This window comes from Pieris rapae, chromosome 11 (assembly GCF_905147795.1).
Source record: "Pieris rapae chromosome 11, ilPieRapa1.1, whole genome shotgun sequence".
Lineage (NCBI taxonomy): Eukaryota > Metazoa > Arthropoda > Insecta > Lepidoptera > Pieridae > Pieris > Pieris rapae.
This window is the reverse complement of record NC_059519.1, coordinates 436700-461593: the sequence shown is the minus strand read 5'-3', so window position 1 is coordinate 461593 and position 24894 is coordinate 436700. Positions and strand designations below refer to the sequence as shown.

General features: G+C 32.6%; 4 protein-coding genes across 5 annotated transcripts; 2 read left to right on the top strand and 2 right to left on the bottom strand.

Annotated features, from left to right (window-relative positions):
- Positions 1 to 36: 36 nt before the first annotated feature.
- Positions 37 to 6115, bottom strand: LOC110991563 (probable protein phosphatase CG10417). The gene is made up of 10 exons (XM_022256943.2): positions 5891 to 6115; positions 5398 to 5632; positions 5223 to 5314; positions 4993 to 5116; positions 4651 to 4826; positions 3675 to 3903; positions 3278 to 3493; positions 2769 to 2900; positions 1831 to 2240; positions 37 to 1131 (listed from the first exon to the last, which is right to left on the bottom strand). Exons 1-10 carry the CDS (start codon positions 5999 to 6001, stop codon positions 910 to 912), a joined length of 1947 nt encoding a protein of 648 aa, XP_022112635.2. The 5' UTR covers positions 6002 to 6115; the 3' UTR covers positions 37 to 909.
- Positions 6116 to 6874: 759 nt separating this feature from the next.
- LOC110991597 (organic cation transporter protein) lies at positions 6875 to 11956 on the top strand. 2 transcript variants are annotated; one of them, XM_022257026.2, is made up of 8 exons: positions 6882 to 7270; positions 7430 to 7509; positions 8400 to 8559; positions 8634 to 8960; positions 9609 to 9833; positions 10189 to 10406; positions 10676 to 10875; positions 11704 to 11956. In XM_022257026.2, exons 1-8 carry the CDS (start codon positions 7053 to 7055, stop codon positions 11902 to 11904), a joined length of 1629 nt encoding a protein of 542 aa, XP_022112718.2. In that variant the 5' UTR covers positions 6882 to 7052; the 3' UTR covers positions 11905 to 11956. The 2 variants fall into 2 exon arrangements, with proteins under 2 accessions (XP_022112719.2, XP_022112718.2); XM_022257027.2 differs by lacking the exon at positions 10676 to 10875 and having other exon boundaries at positions 6875 to 7270.
- Positions 11957 to 12089: 133 nt separating this feature from the next.
- Positions 12090 to 14049, top strand: LOC110991562 (BTB/POZ domain-containing adapter for CUL3-mediated RhoA degradation protein 3). Its single transcript, XM_022256942.2, has 3 exons — positions 12090 to 12480; positions 12575 to 12834; positions 12914 to 14049. Exons 1-3 carry the CDS (start codon positions 12315 to 12317, stop codon positions 13364 to 13366), a joined length of 879 nt encoding a protein of 292 aa, XP_022112634.1. The 5' UTR covers positions 12090 to 12314; the 3' UTR covers positions 13367 to 14049.
- A 7-nt stretch (positions 14050 to 14056) lies between these two features.
- On the bottom strand, positions 14057 to 15934 carry LOC110991561 (INO80 complex subunit B). Its single transcript, XM_022256941.2, has 3 exons — positions 15662 to 15934; positions 15245 to 15588; positions 14057 to 15081 (listed from the first exon to the last, which is right to left on the bottom strand). The coding sequence occupies exons 1-3, from the start codon at positions 15711 to 15713 to the stop codon at positions 14539 to 14541; spliced, it is 939 nt and encodes a 312-aa protein (XP_022112633.1). The 5' UTR covers positions 15714 to 15934; the 3' UTR covers positions 14057 to 14538.
- Between the last annotated feature and the right edge of the window lie 8960 nt (positions 15935 to 24894).

Sequence of the window (24894 nt, the reverse complement as noted above, 5' to 3'; positions counted from 1 at the left end):
TTATTATTTAATAAAGTGAAAAGAAAACAAATTACGATGTCTGTAAAAATGTATTTGATGCACACAAAAGTTGATTCCGGTTTTAAATTTAACAACCAAATTTTATAACTATAAAAATAGAAATAACTCAAATTCACGAATGTGGGAACAAGCCAATTTTAGTAATCGATTGGACATCTTAAAAATGGTAGATTAATATTTTTTTACAGTTACATGTCCCTTCCTAATATAAAATATATGTCAAACGATTGAGCGAGTCATTGAATTTTATTATTGGGACCTTTTCATAAATCTTTCAGAATAAAAAATGAATGATGGAATCGCGGCAAAGTCAGCTTAAAACTACACTTACAAACTATTATGAAATCAGTTCAATAATAATAAATTATGATCTTTCTGCTAAAATTAAATGTTGGTAGAACCACAATTTAATTTTAAAGGAATTATCTATAGACCTATTAAAACAGTTACATAAGGTTTAAATTTAACCAATATAATAGTGGAACCAACATATTTCGGTCTATTTTTCATCACTAGTCTTCGGTCAATAAATATTGTTTCACTGGGAACCGAACCCAGCAACTAATAAAGTAAAAGCCACCAATCAAATAACGGAAAATGCAATCATTAAAATGTTGGAGTTGGGTGTAAAATTTAAAGTAATTCGAACCATGAAATAGATAACGACTGTTTATGTAGATATCGCAAGCCACCTGCGAGTATAAAGCAAGTGTGTATTGATATAGTCAACATCAGCTTTGATACAAAAATGGAGGCCCTTCATCACTAATCCGGTCCAATTTTCGAATTAACTGTTGAGTATTCGGTCATCTATTGTCTTATTTTCAAATGGGATCTTTTAATACCTAATTCAACCCTAAATTAACCACTCCACATTTCAGTCACAAATTAAACACTCGAAGTTACTATTGAACTGGACAAAGGGTCGTCGACCTTTGGTCGCTTTGAGTCCTGTTGTTCCTCTGGGAGTTCTTCGGCCGCCCTCTTCTTGGATTCGGCTTGAGCGACCTCAGATATCACTCCGTCTTTGAACCGTACAATAATCGCAGTCATGTTATCACAGCCCGTGCCATCGCCCATTGTGCTTGGAGCTAAACAGTGGTCAAACATCTGTGAACAAGTTTATGTATCATTATTTTGCTGCATTTGCCTTGGGCCCTCACAGTTTACCAAAGACCATGCGTCTTTGGGCAACTGCGAAGGCCCTACGGAATGGTTATCAAGATAATGGACCTATTCAAATTACATACAGAAAGACGTGTATGTGTTTAGAAGTACAAATATTTTATTGATTCCTACTGATGATATTGACTGATGTTGTGCAGAGATATATCTTATCTCAATCTAAATTTACTTTTATCCTGTGATATTTCGTTTTAGAAAATATTTATTCTATCTTTAATCAATGCTATATTCTATTAATTGGCTGCTCTTTTAATTTTTTTATAGACTGTATCACAAATATTTGAATGATTAAAGTTGGTTTGTTTTAGAACACATAAAAATTATATTGCTGGATTTTGGTAATTAATTCATATGTACTAGTGGTTCTGTGGAAATAAATAATAAACGCTAGTAAAACAATTAACGGTAGACGTAATGGAAAAATGTCTAAAGATAGCAAAGTTAACTGATACTTAATAGATCCCACCTCCGTCCCAAACAGTTGTATTTGTTTGTTAATTGACTGTACTCTCACATCTCATAAAATAAAGTATAATTACAATACTTTGATAAAGCGTTTCAGGTGTATTTATTATATATACTATAACAATGGGTTAACCACCTAAAAAAAAGTATATAAATTACCTCTTCGCATATTTGCGATAGTTTCTCCCTGCCTTCAGCCAGCCTCGGTAAGATGAAGTCGCACACCTCTTGACTAGACATATAATTCCATATGCCATCACAGGCCAACACCATAAACTGGTCCTTCTCTGGCTCTATTGTCAGTGTTTTGACATCCGGTAGAGCGGTGATCATCTGCTCCGTGGCATCCAGGTCTTTATTCTGTTTGTACGAATGGTCCCCGATAGCCCTGGACAGGTTAAGGCCGCCGTTGATGCGGCCGTCGTTGGACACTTTGCCTCCCGCCTTCGTGATCCTTTCCAACTCTGGAGCGTCCTCGGGTTTATGGTCTATTGACATGTCTATCGCTTTTTCTTCTCTGCAAATTATGCAACGGGAGTCTCCGGCGTTTGCTACGTATAGCTCGTTGCCTGTAAAGAGGAAATTTTTTATATTCATATAAGAAAAGTTTCTTTCACACAATATGTATAATATTTCTATAATAGTTAATAGGGCAATAGCTTATGTGATGTAATATAGGTTTTGTGTAAGTGTAGCTTTTGGCCCTGAATTTGAAGTAATCTTTGATAACGACAAACTTTCAAATCCCAATCCAAATCCTTTTCTGAACTCTATCTCAATACCAAAGCGTAACGTAGACGTATGTAATTGAATATCAAATTGCAGGCCTAGACATAAGCCAGCCAGGCAGGAAAACTAAAATAAAGATAAACATTTTGTTTGTTTGGAAGTTTTTGTATATGTATACAAAAACTTAATGTGTGACAGTGTTATCAAAAACTGATTTAATGTCACACATTAACTCAGTTTTTGATAACTGCAACAACTGAAAAATTTGGTTCAGTTATATAAAAAAAAAGTAAACTAAAGATTGGCAGATAGTTTGTTAGCAATTACTCACGTCCATTCTAGTTTCTATGTATCCTAAATAAACAAACCTCTCAACAAAGCAACAACCGCCGTACACCCGCTGTCGTTCCCAGGCTCCTCAGTCATGGAGATATCTTCTCCTTCTTCATCACTAGACTCTGCTTCTTCATCTTCTTCTTCCTCTTCTTCCTCAGCTTCACCTTGAATTTTAGATATAGTTGATTAGATTACTTCATATGACATGTTTACAAAGTAGAAATGACACTTATTACATTAATATAAATGTAAAAACTAGTTATACTTTCAAATAAAGATAATTTAGAAGTATTTTTTATTTTAACACAGAAAATAAACAAAAGATTTTCTTAGTTACTTAATTTATTTATTTTTGCAAAAATACATATGGAATCCTAAAAAAAGGCAAGCATAAATTTTTACAACCTATATGAAGCTGCTGTAACATACATGAATACCTACAAAACAGTATTTTTTTAATTAACTAAATAATTCCATCACATACATAACTATATGTGTGTAGAAAACATACAATGAGTATATTATAAAACAGGATATTTACCATCATTAGAAGACTCCTCTACGCCATTAAGATTGTCTTCTTCTGATGAGTCTACCTCTCCTCCTTCAAAGGTCTCATCGTTGGAGTCACTCTCGTCATCATCAGCAGTGGCTTGTCTGAGCAGAGACTCATACACGGCTGCTGCCGCTCTTCGGAGTTTCGATTTCTTGGGACGATCAGGCACCGGTTTGTCAGAGCTTGAAACCGGAGATTTGTCTAAAAGTAAAATTTTCTAATAATAATGCAGACAATTCAAGTAACATAACTCCTTTCAAATGGATAAGTCGAGTAGAGCAAATATTTTATTAAAAAAATAACTTATAAATCTTGAGGTACAGGGCAGAGCGAAGTGATTTAACAAAATGTATGTTAAAATTAATATGGTATAAAAATTTACCTTTACTCGCGTCTGGGGTTGATACTCCATTAGAAGACGTAATGTTTTCTTCACCCTGCTTCGAATCTGAGACTTCCCCATTACAGACCTCAGCGGGGCTGCTATTAGGCTTTTCAGTGCTTTCACTCTGTTCTGGCTGTCTGGAAGCATTATCAGCCGAACTGTCCGGAGTTGAATCTACCTCCATTGGCACTTTTTCTGGAGTTTCTAGTGGTTCACTAGTTGAAACCTGTTTTTATTACAAAACAGTTAATGAGGTAGTTGTATTAAATATGTGGAAACTGCGTTATGCAAATCGTAACAAAAATAACAGACATAACGAAATTTAAATAGAATGGCCATAAGTATTTGACCTAGTTGAACCATCAAAAACTTTCTTACAAACACAGATTTATTATACATTCACATTATGGCAGTTAAGCAGTGTCAGCCAGTGGTAAACTTGTGTTGCTTAAGACTCTGAACCCTTAGGTTATATATTTGACACCTCTGTATCAATAAACTTTTATTTTTATGAACATAGTACACATACTGAAGGTGAACAATGTAAGGCAACCAGCATGTCTTAAGACCCAAAAAACCAATCTATAAAAAGAAACCTGGTACACTACTATTTCACTTGTCAAATTTCCTTGAGCATCTTGGAATAATAAATGTTTTCAATATTTATGGAATAATAAATATTTTTACAACTAATGCATACTTTTTTTAAATGATAGAAGGTAAATTTTCTATTTAGTATTTTAATACCAAAGGACAAAATGCAATTTTAACATCCTTGTCGACCCAAAAGTGGTGAAACTTAGGAAACATCTCTTCTACTTTGACAGCCAGATCAGTATTACCCTCAGGACAACCATACCACATACTACCTTGAAAAGACTCCAAGCTTGAATTGACAATTTATTATAGCAACAAAGTGCATTCTGAAAACATGAAATATTTTTCTTGAAAATAATCATGCAATGTAAATTACCTCTCCATTTCTTTCTTTATCATCACTGGAATTTGTGGAAGAGACTCCTCCAGTATCATCTCCATTTTGGGTTTCTTTTGAATTTGCACCATTACTGCTAGAAGAGGCCTCAATGGGCTGTTCGCTACTTGACCCAGCAGTGCTACACTCTGCACTAGAACTTGATGCTCCCAAACCTACAATTTATTTTATTCTATAATAGAACAGGTTTTGCTACTTAGCTCAGTACATTGTAACAACTTACTTTAAATTAAAATTTGTTATTCTTATATTAAAAAATATTGTTCATCTATCTATTCTATCATAAGTAGAAGTTAGAAGTGTTAAATCATTTATTTTTACCTGAGCCACCTGGTTCATCAATATTCCTTTTAGCACGAAGACAAGGAGATAGTGGAGTAGCCTTATCACCGAGTCTGGCTCTGTGTAGTGTACTTAATTTGTTTTCATACTTAGCCAGCACTTCCTGAAATCAAGTTCTTTATATTGTGTTGTTGTAAGTATATTAATTATATTTTAAATATAAACACAACCAAAACAATGTCCATTTTTATATTATCTAACATATTTACCTGAAGGGGAAGATGAGCCTCCTTATATAAATTACTAATACTCTCATCTTCAGATTCTTCATTGTCACTGGGTCCAGCTGGGTTTATTTCACCTGTAAATTAATAAAGGTAACATTTTAATTTCAGTTCATTAATATATGTACAAATTGACATGACAATCATTTTAATTACTTACCTGCAAGCTCTTTCAAAATGTCCATAACCTCTTTTGTTGCAATTGAAGCATCAAAACCAAGAAAGGCATCAGTCAATGCTTTAACCAGATCTCCATTTTTATAAGCCTCTGTATTTTTTATGAAATTCGGTAAGTTTTGAGAACAATAAGTAGCTACTTCGGCTCCACCGTGCCCGTCGAAAACCGCAAATAGTGATGTATTCGTATCAAAATCCAAGATTGTGTTATGGGCATCCTACAACATCAATTATATGAATAAATACAAACAGAAACCTAATACAAACTTTGTTAAACCGTTATAATTTAGAAGAATGGTTAGTTCAGTTGTTAATATGTAGCATGGAAATTCTTCTAATAAATTAGAAGGCGTTAAAGATTATTATTACTCCAATGATAAGTAATATGTGAAATGAGAGATGAGTATGTGCATATTTATTTGAGATCTTGAAAGACGAAAATCATCCGACTAATGTGAATAATTTTATGATCTTACTTCTTGGTTGACACGCCACCCCTGCATGGAACTCGCGCCGCATTCATATTTATTGTTCGATTCATCATTCGATATTTTTTCCGTAACGGGTTCTGATAAATATGCACCCATACTATAGATTTGTCGACATAAATTTGATAATTAAAATTATAAACGCGCGAATTCACACCAATAACTCCTGTAGGCGGCAAGCGTAAACCAAAAACTATGGATTCAGAATTCAGAAAGATTAAGCAATGATAATAGAGCTTGATCTTTAGTCTATCATTTGCACCTCAGCACTAAGTCTGTGCTATCGTTCATAATCTATAAGAAAAATAATAAACAAAATTTTATAAATATATAGCTAAGAATATATTTATTTAATTTAATATTGTTATGATTAAGTTAAAGATAAACAGCGAGTAAAATGTAAGAAAATGAGCAAATATTGTATGTCACCTAACCTAACCAGCCTTAAATAACAACATCAGTATTATTTCAGGTAATGGAGTTCTTTGCAAGCCTCGATTCTAAAGTAATATAATATTATTATAGTATAACATTACGACAAATATTAAGGTATTAATCATCATAATGTCAGCTGTAAATTTCAAGGTTTAATAAATGTTATGTATTAGAAGGGAATACATCCCTCTGTTAGTGATAGGTAATTTTTGTAATAGAATAATAAAATACGCATTTGACTTATTCCTTTTACTTAAAAACGTTGCAGTTGAGCTTTCTGAATAGCGGAATGCTGATTGGAAAAGCGGAATAGAATGATGTCGGGATATATAACGGAAGTTATCTAATATGATATACTACCAACATATTATAAACATATTCAATTTTATAACAATGATTGGACCATGTATAACTTACATAATATTTATAGCAAAAATAAAAAAATCATATCAAATTATATTTTTTATAGGTAATAATGTACAAATAATATCCCGAAGTAGATACCAACATCCTTTATAATATATATACGCAATACTATCGTAATACCCTCATCTTAACTAATCACATTATTTCTCATATTACTAATAAAAATAAATTGTTATCGAGTTAGTAAATACTGTTATCTTAAAGAAGACGTTTAAAAGATTAAATACTCGTTGTTAAATACGAAACATTGTGTATTCTGATGTTATAATTGCGTTAAGTGTAAAGGAAAATGGATAGTGCATACGATCAAGCGCTGTACGAAATCGGAGATGAGGGGAAATTTCAAAAGAGTTTCGATATAAAGTATAATGTTTTATTAATCTTTTTTTGGAGTATAGTTTATATGAATATTATTATGTCGTTAGCAATAACTCCATATACATGTAAATATCCCGAGAAACCACAAAACTACAGCGATTTTGATTGGAAATTGAAACATATACCACAGTAAGTATTTAATTTAAGTGATAATGAAAATAATAAACAACCAATAATCAATAAAAAGTATTTATATTCAGTATTGTCATCAAAAATTATTAAATAGTCCTCACATAATACCTAATAAAAAATTAATATTTTGTCAAATTTTATTATATTTAATTACAGCCAGACGAATTTAAAGGGTGAAATTATATTTGACAGTTGTATAATTTACACTGACCCAGATTTAAGCAATAAAACAACAGGTACGTTACTCATGATAATGAACTTTTATCATGTTATGTAGTTACATTAATCATTTTATTTGTAATTAAGTTATTACCTAAGAATTAATTAAACAAAACATTGCGTATTCTTTATCAGTTTAACTTTAACAGTTTCATACCGGCCTGGATAAATCTGATACGAAAATCTAGGGATTAGTCTGATTAGAAATGTTACAGTTATTATTTATACTAACCCAGTTACTTATTTTATTTTATTTTTATTGATTAAAAGCTTGCCAACGCTTGGCAAAGTGTAGCATCGCTAAAAAAATCACAAAATACTATTTTTAATGTGACAAGCACTTATAGGCAAACATGACATAGACGAAGAGATCTAGTATTAAACAAAACAAAACAAAACAAAAAATTACTAGTAAAAAAATAAACTTAAGACACTAAACAAAAATCAATTTCAATGTGTGAGATGAGCAACTATGGATATCCAGGCCTAGCTCGTTTATCAAAATGCTTAATCTGGATATCGGTGAGCTTTGACCAAAACGCGTTCCGAAATGGTAGGACAAATAGAATATTGGGATGCCTGGGTATCGAGAGGGTACACGAAATATGAATTTAGATAGAAGATTCGGCAATCAACCAATACTAAACATTAAAATAAACACAATTATTTTTCGTATGCTCCAAATAAATTATTAATAATAATAATTAATCAACTATCTTTACAAAAGAGGCACTTACAACTTTACTACTACTACTACTTTAACTTTGGGCTGGCCCTTTACTTTCTTTGTCCTATTTGTCCATATTTAATTTTTCATGCGAGTGGTGTGATCATCCATTTTCACCTAGGTTCACTATACCAAATAATTAACAATATGAAAAACCTTTGTACCTTCACAATTTTGTAGAATGTGATTCTTATATATACGATAAGACTTGGTACGGGACAACTATACCATCTGAAAAGAACTGGGTGTGTAAACAAGAAATAAATATAGCTAATATTTTCGCATACAGCAAAATTGGCGAAGCGATTGGATCAATATTCTTCGGGTGGTTCGGTGATGTGTACGTATATTTTTATTTGAAATTATTTTGATATTATCGCTGCAAACCACTAAATAATTTGTTCTATTCTGCAGCTATGGACGTCGAGCTACTTACGTACTATCACTTTCATTGATAGTTGTGGGCCGACTGGTATCTTTGATGGCTGGCTCGTCATTTATAATATTCGTAGCTGGATGTATTATAGCTACTTTACCCTCATGGTCTGTGCCTCAGACAGTTTCCGTTATTTCCATGGAAATGTCATCATCTTCTCGAAGATCTTATACTACCTCACTAAGATACACAGCATTTAGTGTTGGATTGGCAGTTATGCCTTTTCTTTATTGGTGGCTTCGAGATTGGAAAACATTCGTGATCGTCACCACTGCTCCTTTGTTGCCATGTATTATGTTTTCCTGGTAAAGTATTATTATATTTAATGTTGCTAAGATTTATATTAACTTGAGATATCTAGTAGCAGTAAGGCGAATCGTATTCACCAGACTACATAGAGCTATTTTTATAAGCGTAAATTTCAGAGTCGAGTAACCACACTGACTGACTGACCACATAGTACCTAAGTTTGTCGAATCCTATAGGTTCACAAGAGCGGTAAAGCCAGATCAAAAGGTCAAAAATTACGTTTATGAATAATGACGTTAAGAATACATCAACAAATTCTGATGATCTTATATTAAAATAGGAGGTAGTTTAAAAGAAATCATAAAATATATAAACACCACAAAAGCGGTCTCAAAATACTGACGACGCGTAATTGTAGCCGTGATATCTGGATTTAAAAAGGAAAGGCATTTTATTGGGAGATTGGATTAATAAAATTCCGAGTGGTCGCTGTAAGCTCGAGTGCCAACTCGAGTTCTTGTATCGGATAACACATCTGGCTTGGCTTGGCTTGGCTCGTTCAAATTACTAAATAAAAACACTGGTCAATGAAGTGCTCGGTTGTTTATAACCTTTATTCATAATCAAAGTTAAAACTTATTAAAATCCAGATGATATCACTATTCAAACAACTGTTAAATTAATCTTACCCTGGTTACTTTTAGGAATATACCAGAATCAGCACGATGGCTGTATGTAGAAGGGAAGTCGAAGCAATGCGTCAAAATTTTAAATAAAATAGCTGAAGTGAATAATTCAAAACTAAAGCCTGAAACCGAAAAGGAGCTTTTATCGGTTAAGAAACAAAAGTCCTCGAGTGGTTTTGGACCTTTGGCCTTATTTACTGGAGCAAGATTAGCATTTAATACAATTTTAGTTCTTTTATTATGGCAAGTATCTACGCTTTATCAAATCTTGGCTTTGAACATGTAACATGGTGATTTTTTACCTTTTGCTGACAGTATTAAAAATTTGTACTAGGTATACCTATTGTAAAGAACTAATTTCTAATTTGTTTAAATTATTTTATTATGACGAAGAATTTTAAAATTTGGACCTATAGTAAAAGAATGTATTCTTAAAATAACATAAAACATATATGTATTTCCTTTTTTTATATATTCCTTCCTCAAAGGCCGGCAATGCACCTTCGGGCAACTTCGGGGACAACCCTTTGCGGGCGTCACGTAGGCTTGTTTCTAAAAAAAAATATTTAACTGAGTGATCATTTAAATTTGTTTTTAGGGTTTTTGTATCAATATGTTATTCAGTATTGATTTTAAGCACGGGTGAAAAATCAGATTCCAATCCGTTCATCCAATTTTCCATTCAAGCTCTGGCCGAGATCCCCTCAAATTTTATAGGAGCTTGGTTGTGTAACAATATTGGGAGACGACGTTCTGCTTCTGCTTCGTTCTTTGTAATTGGAACTATATGGATAATTGTTGCTTTGAGAGAAATGAGTTAGTATTTTTTATGGTTCGAAAATGATTTTCGCTTTAGCATATTTACCGTATATTTTTCAACTGGCTTCAAAGAACCCGTAGAAATTCGACATGTATTGTTTTTTTCTTAAACTTTCATCAAACTATACAAATTAAACTTAACAATATTCAATGTAGGTATATATAAAACTATCCAGTCGCTTTGTTTTGAGAAAACATATTTTTCTTATACAAATTATTTATAAAGAAAAATATCGTATAAAACCTCCATACGTTTTTGTTTCTAGCAAGCATTGCATGGCTTCGCGCTTGGTGGATTAGTTCGGCACTAATTACTATTGGAAGGCTAACTATTGCCGTTTCCTTTTTCGCAATCAACTTACTGAATATGGAAATATATCCTACTTGTCTCAGACAATCAGGACTCGCCTTGGGAAATGTTTTATCGAGCGTCGCTTCAGCTCTAGCGCCTTATATTTTGTATTTAGTAAGCAGATGTTTATTTTAATTTTTTGAAGTTAATGTGTTAAACTATATTATCTGTGGCAAGTATCAGTAAAAATTGTCACGTTTTACTGAGTTTTACGCTAGCACTTTTCGGACTTTAACAAACCGAACTTTTAAAGTAAAAACGGCATCATTACGTATCTAGTAGGGTTTAATGTTTTAAATGTTATTGAAGTTTAAGACTCACTTTATTTAATAGATATAAAACTTGAGAAAATATTCCATCTTTTGATATTATGCCATTTGCTTTGCTTTTTCGACTGTCAAAGTACGTAAAATTACTCGTCACTCGTAAGTCATAACGTAACGAATTAATCAACATCTTTTTGTTTAGATTGGTTAAAATGCTTAACGATTAACTTGAAACGTTATTATTATAGTTATCATTTCAAGCAGAGCTTATAAAACAATACTTTTGATATAAAATAATATACTCAGTAAAAAATATTTTTGCCCCTTCTGGGCAGGGGCCCTCTAGGGTCGGGGGCCCGTGGCATTTTGCCAGCCGTGCCAAATTATTATTTCGCCAACACCAACATAATTCTTTACAAAAAAAATAGATCATTATACATTTTGTATGATTGTGGTGAAATTAATATTTTTTTATTTAGGTGGTAACACGTTAGACAGCGGTGGTGGGATATGGTCATGGGTTGACAGTTATAATCAAAAAATGTAATTCGAATCTTTCATTTTCTTTAAATTCGTCAAAATACTTACTACATGTAATGTTACGAAGGTAGTTTTAACACGTAAAGTTTGTGTTCCAATTAAAATCTTACACAATTAAATCAATGTTAATTTTCAGGGACGCCGGGTCGATCCACGTTTACCTGGCTTGATTCTTGGGACGTCTTGTTTGTTAAGCGTTTTTATTTCAATGTTTTTACCGGAAACATTAAACGCCAAGCTGCCGGAGACAATAGAAGATGCTAAAGTGTTTGGAAGTAAAAGTACTCATTTTTCAAAAGTTCCTTGTCAAATAACACGAGCTGAACATTTTAGTTAAATTATTTTTTATTGTAAAATTTATTTTTTATATAATAGACGATGTTTTTTTATTTTGTAATTAAAATATTATCCTCTATTCATCACATCTTCCTCTACGCATTGTAAAATCATAAATTATGATTTAGACTACTATTTGCAATCTGCGGTCTATCTGCTGTTTAGACGCGAAATGAAGTATTTAGTATTTTGACACTGACAATCGTTGCTTTGGTCTGTGCTTATTGCTTATTTTCTGAGGGTTGTAGTAATAACTATTGATTTTTCTTAGTATTAGAGTTAAAACAATAATGGCTATAGGCTAATATAATTCTTAAATCGGGAAAAACCTTTCTCAATAACATACTGCTAGTGATTGAAAGATTGCTTAACTTCAACAAAATACTGTGGACACAACTTTAAAAACCGAAAATGTCGGGCGATCACAAAACGCTGATAAAAGGCAGCCCATCCCAATATGTTAAATTAAACGTGGGTGGTACATTATTTTACACAACCATTGGGACATTAACAAAGAGTGATAATATGTTAAGGACGATGTTTAGTGGTAGAATGGAAGTCTTGACAGATTCTGAAGGTAACTTTACATTTTCATGAAAAAAATTAATGTTCCTTTTATATTTGCATAATATTATGTAAAATGAGTTTATTTGAAATTAACGTTTTTAAAGGTTGGATTCTTATTGATCGCTGTGGAAGACATTTTGGTACCATTTTGAATTATCTGCGAGATGGTACTGTTGCATTACCAGATTCGTATCGTGAGATTATAGAATTGCTTGCTGAAGCCAAATATTTTCTTATTGAGGAATTGACTGAGTCATGCCAACAGGCATTAGCTAAGAAAGAAAGGGAAGCTGAGCCTATCTGTAGAGTTCCTCTAATTACATCTCAAAAAGAAGAACAATTACTCATTATGTCAACTTCTAAGGTAATATTTAACTAATTAAAAACTTATGTACTACTTTTACTTTTTGACATCTCTAATAATAATGTTCTTAATTTTTTAGCCTGTTGTTAAACTGCTTATTAACCGACATAATAATAAATATTCCTACACAAGTACTTCTGATGACAATTTACTGAAGAATATAGAGTTGTTTGACAAGCTGTCGCTGCGCTTCAGTGGAAGAGTTCTTTTTATAAAAGATGTAATTGGTTCTAATGAAATTTGTTGTTGGTCCTTCTTTGGTCATGGCAAAAAGTGTGCAGAAGTTTGCTGTACTTCTATTGTGTATGCAACAGACAGAAAGCACACTAAAGTTGAATTTCCTGAGGCTAGAATTTATGAAGAGACATTGGGGATTTTGCTTTATGAAAGTAGAAATGGACCAGATCAAGACTTAATACAGGCAACATCTTCTCGAGGTGCAGTTGGAGGGCTCTCCTGTACTAGTGATGAAGAGGAAGAGCGTTCTGGACTTGCCCGACTCAGGTCAAATAAACAAAATAATCAGTCTTAGCAGTTACAGAATGGCTTAGCTCGCCTTAGGAGCTCTAAAAGGACCAATGTCTGATACCTAACAGGTTGCTTTCTACCTCCTTTCTGGCTGCCATGTTTTGGTATCTAAACTTTGACCAAAGTAGACTTCTCCAAGTCTATCTTGTATGTAGGTCCGTGAATGATGAAGATTTGAAATGAGCATTTATGAAAAAGGAGTAAGGTGAAAATGGACTGTCATTGTATTTACATAATCTGTTGTCTTTAGTGTATATTATAATCTGATGCTAGTGTTATCTTCAATACAAATAACAAGTCATAGAAAAGTAACTCTGTTGATTCCCAATTTTAAAATAAGGTATTCCTACTTTTACTATAAATTTTATATTTGTTTGTTAATGGGTGATTTAAAGTCTTTTAATGTAGTAACATAATGTATTATGGCTATCGGATGTAAAATGAATTAGTAAATATAAACATGCTGTTATAATGAATGTATACCTACCCTATGTATAGCTCAAATAAATTGCCAAATTGATGTTGTATAGTAAATAAGAATGTTTAATGGTTGCTCAGTTTCAAGTACAGGATACATGACAATTTTGTTATTGTGAAAACCACATCAATGGTCAAAATATGTTTTTATTACTGTAAGAAAATGCAGTTTCTATTCACCTAAAATAAGTGAATAAATCAAATAGTCCATCGAAGCTTTTTATTTATATAATTTACCAAATACTAATAATATACTATCTTAAAGATTATTCTATAAATTTTTCCTGCATCTTAAAATGCAATGTTTCTAAAGTTTGCTTCAAAAATAAATACTGCCACACAATATATAGATTGGGATTGAGGAAAAGTACATCAAGATTAGTATACTGTAGATTTTTTTATATTTGTTGTATATAATTATTATTCTTTTATCCTTAAAAATATATTACTTTTATATTCTATAAAGTTTTTACATAATCAAAATAAATTATACTCACTATATGGTATTTGTTTAATTTTTCAAATATATGTACAATACAATGTAAATCTAAAATAGGCATTATGTCAGTTTAGTTCTATGAAAACAATATGACTACATAATTGTTTTGTGGCTAGCCTAATATGCATGAAGAATACATTACCTTAAAATCAAATTAAGAACTTTCTTTTCCAAGCATATAATAAACAGGAAATGCTTAATTAATGTTGAAGAAGTGCAGTATTAATTCTGTAACATTCTAAACTACAAAGTGGTACATTAGTTTTTGAGCAGTTATATTTTTTATCATTATTACAGCCTTCAATTCCACATTTTAAAGTCTTTGGTGGCTCAATAGTAGCCTTACACGTTAGAGGAATTGCCATGCCAGGTGGAAAAGTTAAGGATATTGTGTCATTATTATTTTTATAGACAATCATGGGTTCTTGTTTCCTTGTTGGTTTTCCTCTGTGAGCATTTTTAAGGTTTTTTGATTCTTGCTTTTTTAGAAGACGATCCATAGTTTTCTTTTTATCCTTTTCACGTTTTTCATCTGCTAATTGTTTTCGTTTTTGTGATTTCAAAGCAGCTTTTTGAAGGGCCTCTGCAGTCATCACTTTTTCTTTGTATCCAGAGGGTAAAGCAAGTAATACTTCTCCACCAGGGCTTGTTTCTTTGTCAGTACCTCTTTCATACATTGCCCTTTGTCTAGCAGTCATCATTTTGGGGTCTTTTGGTTTTATTTTCTTTAATTCTTCATCAACCTATAAAAAAAACAAGTATTTGAATAATGCTATCTCATTATATCATTAGCCTTATGTAGGAGTTTTATGATAATATTTTTTTCTAATATCATTATAAAATAATAACACTGAAGATTTCATTTGAAAGAGATTAAAGTTTCAATTTAATAAGCACTTTACATACTTCTTCCAGTTTGCCTGATTTAATCGCATCCAACCATCTCTCTTCTTCGCTAGATGTACCACTATCACGACCTTTACCTTTCTTTTTCTTGGAGGGCACTTTTGGGGGAGTGTTTGATGAAGATCCTGGCATAGACTTACGATAATCAGATGATTTCATAGTTTGAGCCTTTAGTAATTCAGCAGCAGTGCCAGGGGCTTCTTTTCTACTTTTTATTTTATATGGCTTATCCAGTACATCTTCATGGGACACATCAATAGAGGTATCACTATCATACTCATAATCAGGCTTTCTTTTTTTCTTCTTATGCTTATGTCGCTTATGCTTTTTTTGTGGAGATGTATCTGTAAAGTGTTCTATAATTCTTAAGAGTTCATTAACAATTGTCAATTAAATATTTCATAAAATTATATTTACCAATTACTATTTCATCTTCTGTAGTACTTTGTTCACGAAGCCTGCGGACCATATTGACTAGTTAAGAAGTAATAAAGTATTTATAAACGTGAAAAGACCTAGAAGAAAATTTCCTTGCTCATTATTAAATTAAATATTATACAGTGTTTGGTGGCTGTGTAGAACACTGTAAAGATATTTTTTATCCTAATTATTTTTATTTAAAACATAAAATTCGAGGCTAAAAATAATGTAATGTCGTTTCCGTGTAAATAAACATGTAACAACTAACAAGTTTGATATTTGTGAGTTGTGACGTTTTGATTTGGCAAAAAGTTGAAACGTCAGTGTCATGATCAAATTACGCAAAACGTTGCCGTAGAAAAATAATGCAATGACAAATTACCATAACACTTACCTTTTTTTTGTTTTTTTTTACTTGGGGAAATGCATTGCGCATACCCTACCGCGGCGCGACTGCTTGGTGCGAATGGGTTATAATGAAATTAAACATAATTTAATTATAATGAAATTATAGTTAAATTATGGGACTGGCTATTGTGCATACCCACTAAAACCCCAAGGCGCAACCAACAATCGCCTTATGCGGGATGCGGTAACAGCAGAGCCTTATCCGCTTCCCGACATGCGACGCGGCGGTTGCGTCCGCGTCTTCACGTCCATTGTTGGTTTTTGAGGATACTTGACCCAGCAAGCATCTTTCACAGACCGGGCCATACGCTTTCACAAATAGCTAGAGAATATCGGGTCCAGTACTTGCAGGGATGGGCCATCATCCCTTCTTTTAAACGCATGGACCCCTGCTCCCCGCTTAGGCACTTTTTAAGTGGCGAGGATTTAGTGGGCGCGGTTTCCTTCGCCGTCGCGGATGGGCATCGGGACAAAGCTCCCTGGTTCTTTCCCCCTCATCTTAACACCTACTTTTGTAATTTTGTTTAAAAAGTTGTGCCTGTCTACCAAAATATGTACAAACATTTTTTTTTTAATTTCTATGAAATGAAACGCTCTGCATTGAATACGGTCAAGTGGAAGAAGCTGGTACTGAGCCTAGAGGTCAGAACAGTGCTCCATGTGGGGCCGAATTTGCGCTATAAAGAGTTGCAAGCGGTAGTTCAGTCTCACTCACCGCACGAAATACGAGTACAATACGTTATACGATGAGCCTATTGAATCACTTCACGCGGGTTTTTTGCGAAACTATGGTACTGCCTCGTCGTGCCTGGACCTGCCTGACAGATTGGATACACAAATAAATTGCCATTCAGTTTAAAAGAAATAAAACCTTTTTACAAATTTAAAAAACTTTTAAAATAACATATAGCTTATTTTTCAATAATTTCATAACACGATGCACAACATTTCTCACTAAGTGAATGTCACAGATTCTTTGCGAAATAAATATTCTTTGAATCGAACCTCTGTCACAGATTACTCCACCAGTAGGCGATGGGGCCATCACGCCTGGACGCCGTAACACATCGCCGTATTTTTTTAACAGATTGAACAGTTTTTTATAGAAAATTATAAAAACATTTGAAAAATAGAGTTTTATCCATTTGTAACAATGAATATGGTAATTCAACCAAAATCTACAATTGTATTATGGCTTGGCTGAAAATCATAACCAGAACTTCTAAATGTTACGATCAAAAGTTAAGAACATAACTTTAAACTTTATATACATCCTTATTATTGCTTTGAAGGGTATATAGTGAGCACCTGTGTGAGTGGCTGATTTAGAAGAGCTTACTTGAGATTACTTCAGTCAATCTTAAGTACTATTGATTTTGATACCCTACTTTACCTTTGGACTTTAGATTTTGGTTATTATAAATAAGATAAGGCTTTTAGTAGAAGTACTTGAGTACAAGAATGTAAAACGAATGATGAGAGAAATGTTGCCATTCGACTAGAGATGCTTTTTTTACCAATAAGATTCAACCAAAACATTGATTCTTTTTACATTTTCCTACCTCTGATCTTTTAATTGATTTTGATCTTTTTCCGTAATAACGTTACGTTCCTATACTATCGATGAAACGATATTTCGATATTTAAATACTAATTGTAGTTATTATGAGGAGTGTAGCATAGTTAATATTTCTCCATTAATCTCATTTAATCTCGTTCACATTTTCACCCTGGGGACTATAATGTACTGTATACTGAGGTTGAAACACCGGAATAATTGCAAAATGTAGGTCAAACAATAATAGCAAATAAATCCATGATTAATAATACTTAAGTCAGCTGACCATTTTGATGTTAAAATTCTTTTAACGGCAAATGATGCAAATATAAACTACAAATTTGGTTTTCTATAAGAAGTTGTATATATAAGTATATAAGTTGTATATGTTACTTGATACCTGCTTCTTAATTTATATTGTCAGGACTCCATTATTTTACAACAGTATATTAAACGGAATTGGCGCGAATCTTGGTCGTATCAATCACTCTAAACCTATCACAGCAATAGACGGAATATAGCAGCCATTTCCAATATTATATGATTGAGATGAACGTTTCTATATTGTACTTATCTTGATTTATTGTATACCCATGAGTGTAGTTAGCAAAACGGGTTTTATAACCGCAGAGCGTCTATTGACGCGAACATTAACGTTTTACGAACTCTCTCCGTAGCTCATGTCATTTACTTACATTCGAGTGGGTTTATGATTGTGGACTGAAACGTCATGTTGCTATAAACTTGTCTACGATAATGTTAAAGGAGTGCTTCTATGTTTTTGTAATGAATGAACTTAAAACTAGCGGGAAATCAATAATTCTTGTAGCATTCATATCTCACATCAATCTCAATAATGATTAACACGTGCAGAAGAAATTTTACTTTGATTTATTTCATGTCTTTATATTATTTATACAAAATAGATAAAGGTTGGACCAGGTAGTTTCTTAAACTTAATCACACATTTGACATGAAATAAAGTTAATTTGTGCTCTCGGGGCTTGGTCAAAATGCCATAACAGTAGTATATGTAATGTAGTCGAAAACTAAAGTACAGTCAAAACCCTTTTCGACGACATCGTTTAGAACAACATACCGGTTATATTTACCAACATCAATGGTCCCGGCTGAATTCTTATGCTTTAGGTTCTTAATAAATATGTTATCGCGATAGCCGATAACATATTTATTATTCGTCGTTATTGCGACTATCGGTTATAACGACTAAATATGAGTAGTCCCTTCAATGTCGTTATAACAGATTTTGACTTTTTTTGACGAATATTCAACGGCGCCCGGAATATTGCTACGCCCTGTAATTAATTCAAAATGACCAAAATGCTAAATTTTTATGAAAGTATGTAAAGTGAATGTAAATAAACAAAGAAAATAAATATACAATTTAAATAAAGAAAACTACTACACTATACTAGGAAATGTAAAATGTTAAGTAAATGTGAATGCATAAAGCTGCTGTAAGAAACACAATATAATATAACATAACAATATTAAAATAAAAATAAAAAATTGAATGAACAAAATAAATACAGCAAAAAAGGACCCTGATAAGCAAAAGTCAGGGGTGGGTTCGCAGCTCCATTAAAAAAAAAAAAAAAAAACAGATTTTGACTGTAGTATGAAAATTTGTCGATACAAATAAGTAATTTTTTAGGATAATTTATTGTATACAAATAAAGCTGGATGCAAGGTGTTAGTTTTCCAAATTTTTCCAAATTAATGAAACAACTGAATTTGCCGTATTTCTGCAATAAATATTACTCGGAACAAATTATGAACACACATGTTAGGTTATAACTATATTATACATTATAATATATCTGTGTTGAAGTAACAGTGTCGAATTGACGTTGTTGTACCAAACGAACCCGAAGGCAATACTTAGTTATTTCATATCGTTATTGCCGCTAGAAAAATAAATGCTTAATTAAGCGTGTTACGAAACGTGTCAAATATAATTGCAAAAGGATTTATTCACCAAATAATTCACGTGAGAGGCGTCTTTGTCTGCTTGAGAGGTTCATTTGTCACTGAGTTCCGGAAACGGATATAAAAACTCACTTGCTCTGGTGTGCTTTTTACCATTATATAAGGGTTAGAATTGCATTTCTTAGTGTAATTTTAACACGAAAAATATGACCAAATTAACATTAGGTATGTAGGTAATTAGTTCATTAAACAGATAATAAAATAAAACAAATCAAAATTTCTGTTAGTTATCTACACTTATGAATGTAACTAAAGAAATAATGGTTCTAACCTCACCCAGTTCTTAAATCACTAGATCGTGTAGACTAGGCGAAGAACGGACGAGAAGAACTGGCAATAAACTCCCCGATATTCTTTTTCACTCATGTCATGTTAAATAAGTTAATTATTGTTACTAAAATTAGTGAACATATTAGAAGATGGCGAATCCTTTAAAGTATTAATTTATTGCGGCATGACGATGCAATCTATTTTAGACGCAACCACCTGTCACAGGCGTACCATACTTATTTATACTATTAATTGTCTTCAACACAAGACCTTTGCAAATACACGTATGGACTAAAATCAATTGATTCGTTAAGTAAAAAAGTAACCCAGCTAATTTCATTAGGATTGCTGACACGACAAGTTGTGTAAATTAACTATGGGTCATTCCCCTCACGTCCTGCGGTGTTACTAGTCGCTCTGTGGAATTGTTAGAAGTTTCTTACAAACACGAATATAATCTTTTCGTTTTATGTACTGATTCTTTTAATGTTTTGTTAACTAGCTATCAAGATAAATTCGTTGCTAGTGATGCTGACGTCCCTTGAAACCCTTATAAAAATAAATCAAGCTCTCTGACCTTCAGGATTTTGCGCAAGAGGATAGAATGTTGTAAAATATAACCCATATAACAACGTAAGTCGTAAGTAACGTGTCCCCTAAATTCATAAAAAGGAAAATAAGTATTATTTCACTGTTAACTAATTATTTAAATGTCCCTTTCTGTCAAATTGTGCTCTCGCTGACGTGACAGAGAAGAAAGAGAAGGACGCGAAAAGACCGAAACTAGAAATCTCTAAGATCTTGAACATGTTAAATTATATTAATAATAAACGATCTTGTTCGCATTAATACCTGCAGCTGAGTTTCATGATCGTACAAGGCAGAATACGAAATACCACCCGTATTACCTCGACGTCCGTCGTTCCACAACTGAGCGTTTTTTAAGGCAATTCCTGCCCCACACCACCACTGTCCGGTACCGGATGCCTACTGAAGTATTTCCGAACCAATTCGACTTAGGGTCTTTCAATAAAGGCCAGTCCTTTAAAGGCCACCATCGCACTTGCTAGTTTTCATGCAATGTGAGTATCCATGGGGAGATTGTATATTTTAGGTGCCTCGAAGCATAAGTTGACATAGATAAATATTACATCACATTTATGTTTGTCGAAAACATTAGGTTTCTTCGTACGAACAAAGGTCGCATCTGGCCACGACGTGCACCGGAAAGATCGTATGAATGCACTGAATTATTCCATTCTAATTGTTTTTAAGCGCACAGCTGTCAACTACAGTTTTTCTATTACGATTTCGCCTTTGTTTTTATCCATTTAGTTTTTCTGCAAATGGATTGCAATATTCTATTATTTCTATATATAGTTACTATATATGTGTAAAGAATTATTTACATTACCTGTATACATATGCATTTATTTTTAAGATATATGAGGTAACAAAAAAATTTATATCAAATTCAGTTAAAAAGTTTTTGATATCTAATTATACTTTTATTTCATTATTTTTACAGTTTCCTTCACTGTTCTTTATACTAAATTTTAATACCGTTATGCTTTGTTTATTTATATTTTAGAATACAGTGGGTATTTCGATATACAAGTGCCCTAATATATGAGCAGCCGAGCGAGCGAAATGATGCTTGAAGATACGAGGAATCGAATACTACACTGCAGCACACTACCCCAACAAGATCCAAAACAAAACTTTAATAGTTTTCTCCGACTTGACTACCTGAAACGAAATCTTAGTCTGTATTCTTGTTTCCCTCGATTTCGAAACGTTTTTGACAAGTTAGCTTCGCGTTTTTTGCTTTTGTACATTTACAAAACATTATCGAATTTATTTATTTTATTGTGTAACCGTGGTGGTGTTTTGGGAACTAGAACGGATTTATGACATTCCAATTGATTTCAATGGCAAAAAATTGAAAGATTGTAATAGCTATTGGACTTACGAGCAAGAATACGGAACAAATTTAACTCACCACTTTGTATAGAAGTTTTGTTTTTGCATTATTTCACTTGAAATCTAGGTTTATACTTTATGTTTTGCGTTTAAAGCCTTAAACAAGCCTGCATAGTTAAAATAAAACCCAAATGTAAAATGTATTCAAAACTTTAATCAGTGGAGCATTTGTGCAAGTTTTTGAAAGCATTTTTAGCGAAAATTCTACTGAGTGCGCATTGAAAATTCATTTATGAACTTACACAAAGTCTTAAACACGGAACTAAATGCAACTTATAGTGAAGTATGGAATTTATTGCGCTCAAGTTAATATTTATTGCTACTTTATTTAATATTTTGTATACGGTGCGCTACTTTAATAATTGAAGCGATCCAACCTGGGAAGTTGCTTAGCGATAAACAAATTTTTATTTATCTCAAAATAGTTTGCCTTTTTCTTTAGGACTATAAGATTGAGAATATAATGTTGGTAGAGTGCACTGCTAGTGCATTACTAGACTAGCCTTATTTATTATGTAAATCTGACCTTTGAATAGAATTACCTGACATAAACAATTTTTAAAGAACTTTACAGGTTTTTACCACAATATGTATAGTGTCTACATGTTAAATTTATTTACAGTTATCAAAAATTTAATTAATTATTGATGTTAATTTTTGTAAGAGAAATGTGGGTTTTATGAGATTTTTAATATCTCAGAAACATTCTCCCTTTCTTGATCTTGTTTTAGTTCAGTTAATAAAATTAGGTTAGGTGATATCAGTGTTATTGGTAATTTAAATCGATGGGAATTTAAATGATTTGTGAGCGCATATCACAAATGGGTGAATCAATGTTGTGACGGACTTACTCACTAAAAGTGATGTATTTAGAACACGGACGAACGTCAAAAAAGCTCACCTGTGATAACATCGTGCATGGTCACTTACATTGCCAGAAGGACATCAAGTGCGTCACCGGCCTATTAAGAATTGTTACGCTCTTTATTTGAACAACCCTAAGCCATTTTTTTGTAAATAAAGTGTGAAGCTGGTTACATATAGTGGTGGTATTATGAATATTCACTTTAGAAAAGATAATAACCTCAAAGTTGAATTAGGTATATTGTTATTATTCCTTTCTTGTTTACCCTTATGCTAAAATAGCACGTAATAAAAGCAATATAGGTGTCGGTTGGGTCGGTGCTGAATTTAAATTTAATAAGTGCGCACTGCGTCTCGATCGGACAACAATGCCTACTTAATTGGTTATTAAAATTTTATTCATTCGGCTTTATGTACGAAATACGTTTTAATGAAAATCCGCTTTCGCGATTTTCTCGTTGGATTTAATTATGGAAAATCTATTTTATGTTTCAGTGTTTGGTATTTTTAACGTGAAACTTTAATGTGGACAGGCTTTTAGAAGCAAACGAGCAATTAAAATCGCGTGGTCATCTGAATCATATATGCAAATCCAATTTTGTAGAATATATAGTCCACGGGTACTCTGGTCCAAATATATACGTGAGCCGCCTTTAGTTCATACTTGAAAACGTCCAGCACTGGCCCCAGAGGGGGATATTCGAAAGTGGACTCGACAGTTTTCATGATATATTTTGAAAATTTACTTTCTGTGTTTCATTAACAATTTCCTAATAATTTCTTCCTTCCTTTAAACCTATCATTTATGTTTCTTAAGTAAACAGTTAAACAATAACTTTTATGTTCAGATTTTTTAAAATTTTAGGTAGTGAAATTGAAAAAACCCAATGAAGTAATCACTGCCTTAAATTCGTAACAATCCCTGCATAAGATACCGTGTATATTTCAGGCATAAATTGTACCTTAATAGAGGTACCCAATTATCCAGTCCTCTTTAATCTAGCTACATTATTTTGTCACCTATTCACGAAAGTTTTGACCTGAAATTCATTGAAAAGTCCCTCTCAAAGCATATGGGCTTGAATTCACAGCCATAGGGCGGTTGATGAAACTTCAAAAGGCTTATTTTTGGCCATTTTCACCACAGAGGAGCAGTGATAAAGTGTCCAATAACGATGGAGTCGTACCTTTAGTAAACATTGGCTTATTACCTACTTACCTGTAAAGGTTCAATAAAAGTTATTATTATTTATATTTAGTCTTTATTCCTGACACCCAGTAAAATATACGAACACTTATTTAAGTTACATAATAAAACTGAATTCTACTAGATATGTAGATACGTAATATATCTCGCTTTAGGTTATCACCGTGTCCTGTGACACATAAGCCTCTTCCAGCTGCTTCCATTCTTTTCTTTTCTCGTCCTGTCTTTATATCGTCTCGCCATCTCTTGTTCTGTCTTCCTCTTTTCCTTTTTCCATCACATCATTTCAACCTGCTATCTCTCGTCATGTGCCCGGTCCAGCCATTTCATTTAATGTCATCTACTTTAGTCATTGATATTGACATTGAGATGAACCAGAAGAAAAAACTTATAATCAAAGCTATCGATCTCTGTATAAAAATTAACGTTGCTCAATGGTTATGCTCGATTTTGTTAAAGGCTGACCTCGATGGTTTTATCTCTTTATCAAGATCATATCTTTGCAGAAAAATGATCAAAGGAATGCATAAATACTTTTTGTTTGAGAAGGAAATTGGATTCTTTCCCAGAAAACGCTACGTCACGAAAAGGGTAATTTAGAGTTTTGAATTTTAATTTATTGTTTTAAAAACAAGACACAAAGTGAATGTATTGATATCCGTATACTTTAAATATCCAGCATCTACTGGTAGCATTTATGTATGGTATAAGAATCCTACCCGCCCTTATAAAAACAATTTATTGGTAAGAATAAGTTACTAAATATTATATTAGTGGTACAATCTAAACTTCGCATATTCATCCACACATAATGGCGTGCAAATTAAAATCAATTATAACGTTTCACTCAACTCTATTTACTTTGACTGCATAACCCCAAATTATAAAACCATATCTAAGTATATATAAGACATGTGCAGTTAATAATGT

Coding starts and splice junctions, on each gene's coding strand:
- LOC110991561 (XM_022256941.2), bottom strand. CDS start 15,713: ATGGTCCGCAGGCTTCGTGAACAAAGTACTACAGAAGATGAAATAGTA. Junction 15,589..15,661: donor AGAAGATGAAATAGTAATTG/GTAAATATAATT, acceptor AACACTTTACAG/ATACATCTCCACAAAAAAAG. Junction 15,082..15,244: donor AATCAGGCAAACTGGAAGAA/GTATGTAAAGTG, acceptor TTTTTTTTATAG/GTTGATGAAGAATTAAAGAA.
- LOC110991562 (XM_022256942.2), top strand. CDS start 12,315: ATGTCGGGCGATCACAAAACGCTGATAAAAGGCAGCCCATCCCAATAT. Junction 12,481..12,574: donor AGTCTTGACAGATTCTGAAG/GTAACTTTACAT, acceptor ACGTTTTTAAAG/GTTGGATTCTTATTGATCGC. Junction 12,835..12,913: donor TCATTATGTCAACTTCTAAG/GTAATATTTAAC, acceptor TTAATTTTTTAG/CCTGTTGTTAAACTGCTTAT.
- LOC110991597 (XM_022257026.2), top strand. CDS start 7,053: ATGGATAGTGCATACGATCAAGCGCTGTACGAAATCGGAGATGAGGGG. Junction 9,834..10,188: donor ATTTTAGTTCTTTTATTATG/GCAAGTATCTAC, acceptor ATTTGTTTTTAG/GGTTTTTGTATCAATATGTT. Junction 10,407..10,675: donor TGTTGCTTTGAGAGAAATGA/GTTAGTATTTTT, acceptor TTTTGTTTCTAG/CAAGCATTGCATGGCTTCGC.
- LOC110991563 (XM_022256943.2), bottom strand. CDS start 6,001: ATGGGTGCATATTTATCAGAACCCGTTACGGAAAAAATATCGAATGAT. Junction 5,117..5,222: donor AGGCTCATCTTCCCCTTCAG/GTAAATATGTTA, acceptor ACTTGATTTCAG/GAAGTGCTGGCTAAGTATGA. Junction 3,494..3,674: donor AACCCCAGACGCGAGTAAAG/GTAAATTTTTAT, acceptor TTTTACTTTTAG/ACAAATCTCCGGTTTCAAGC.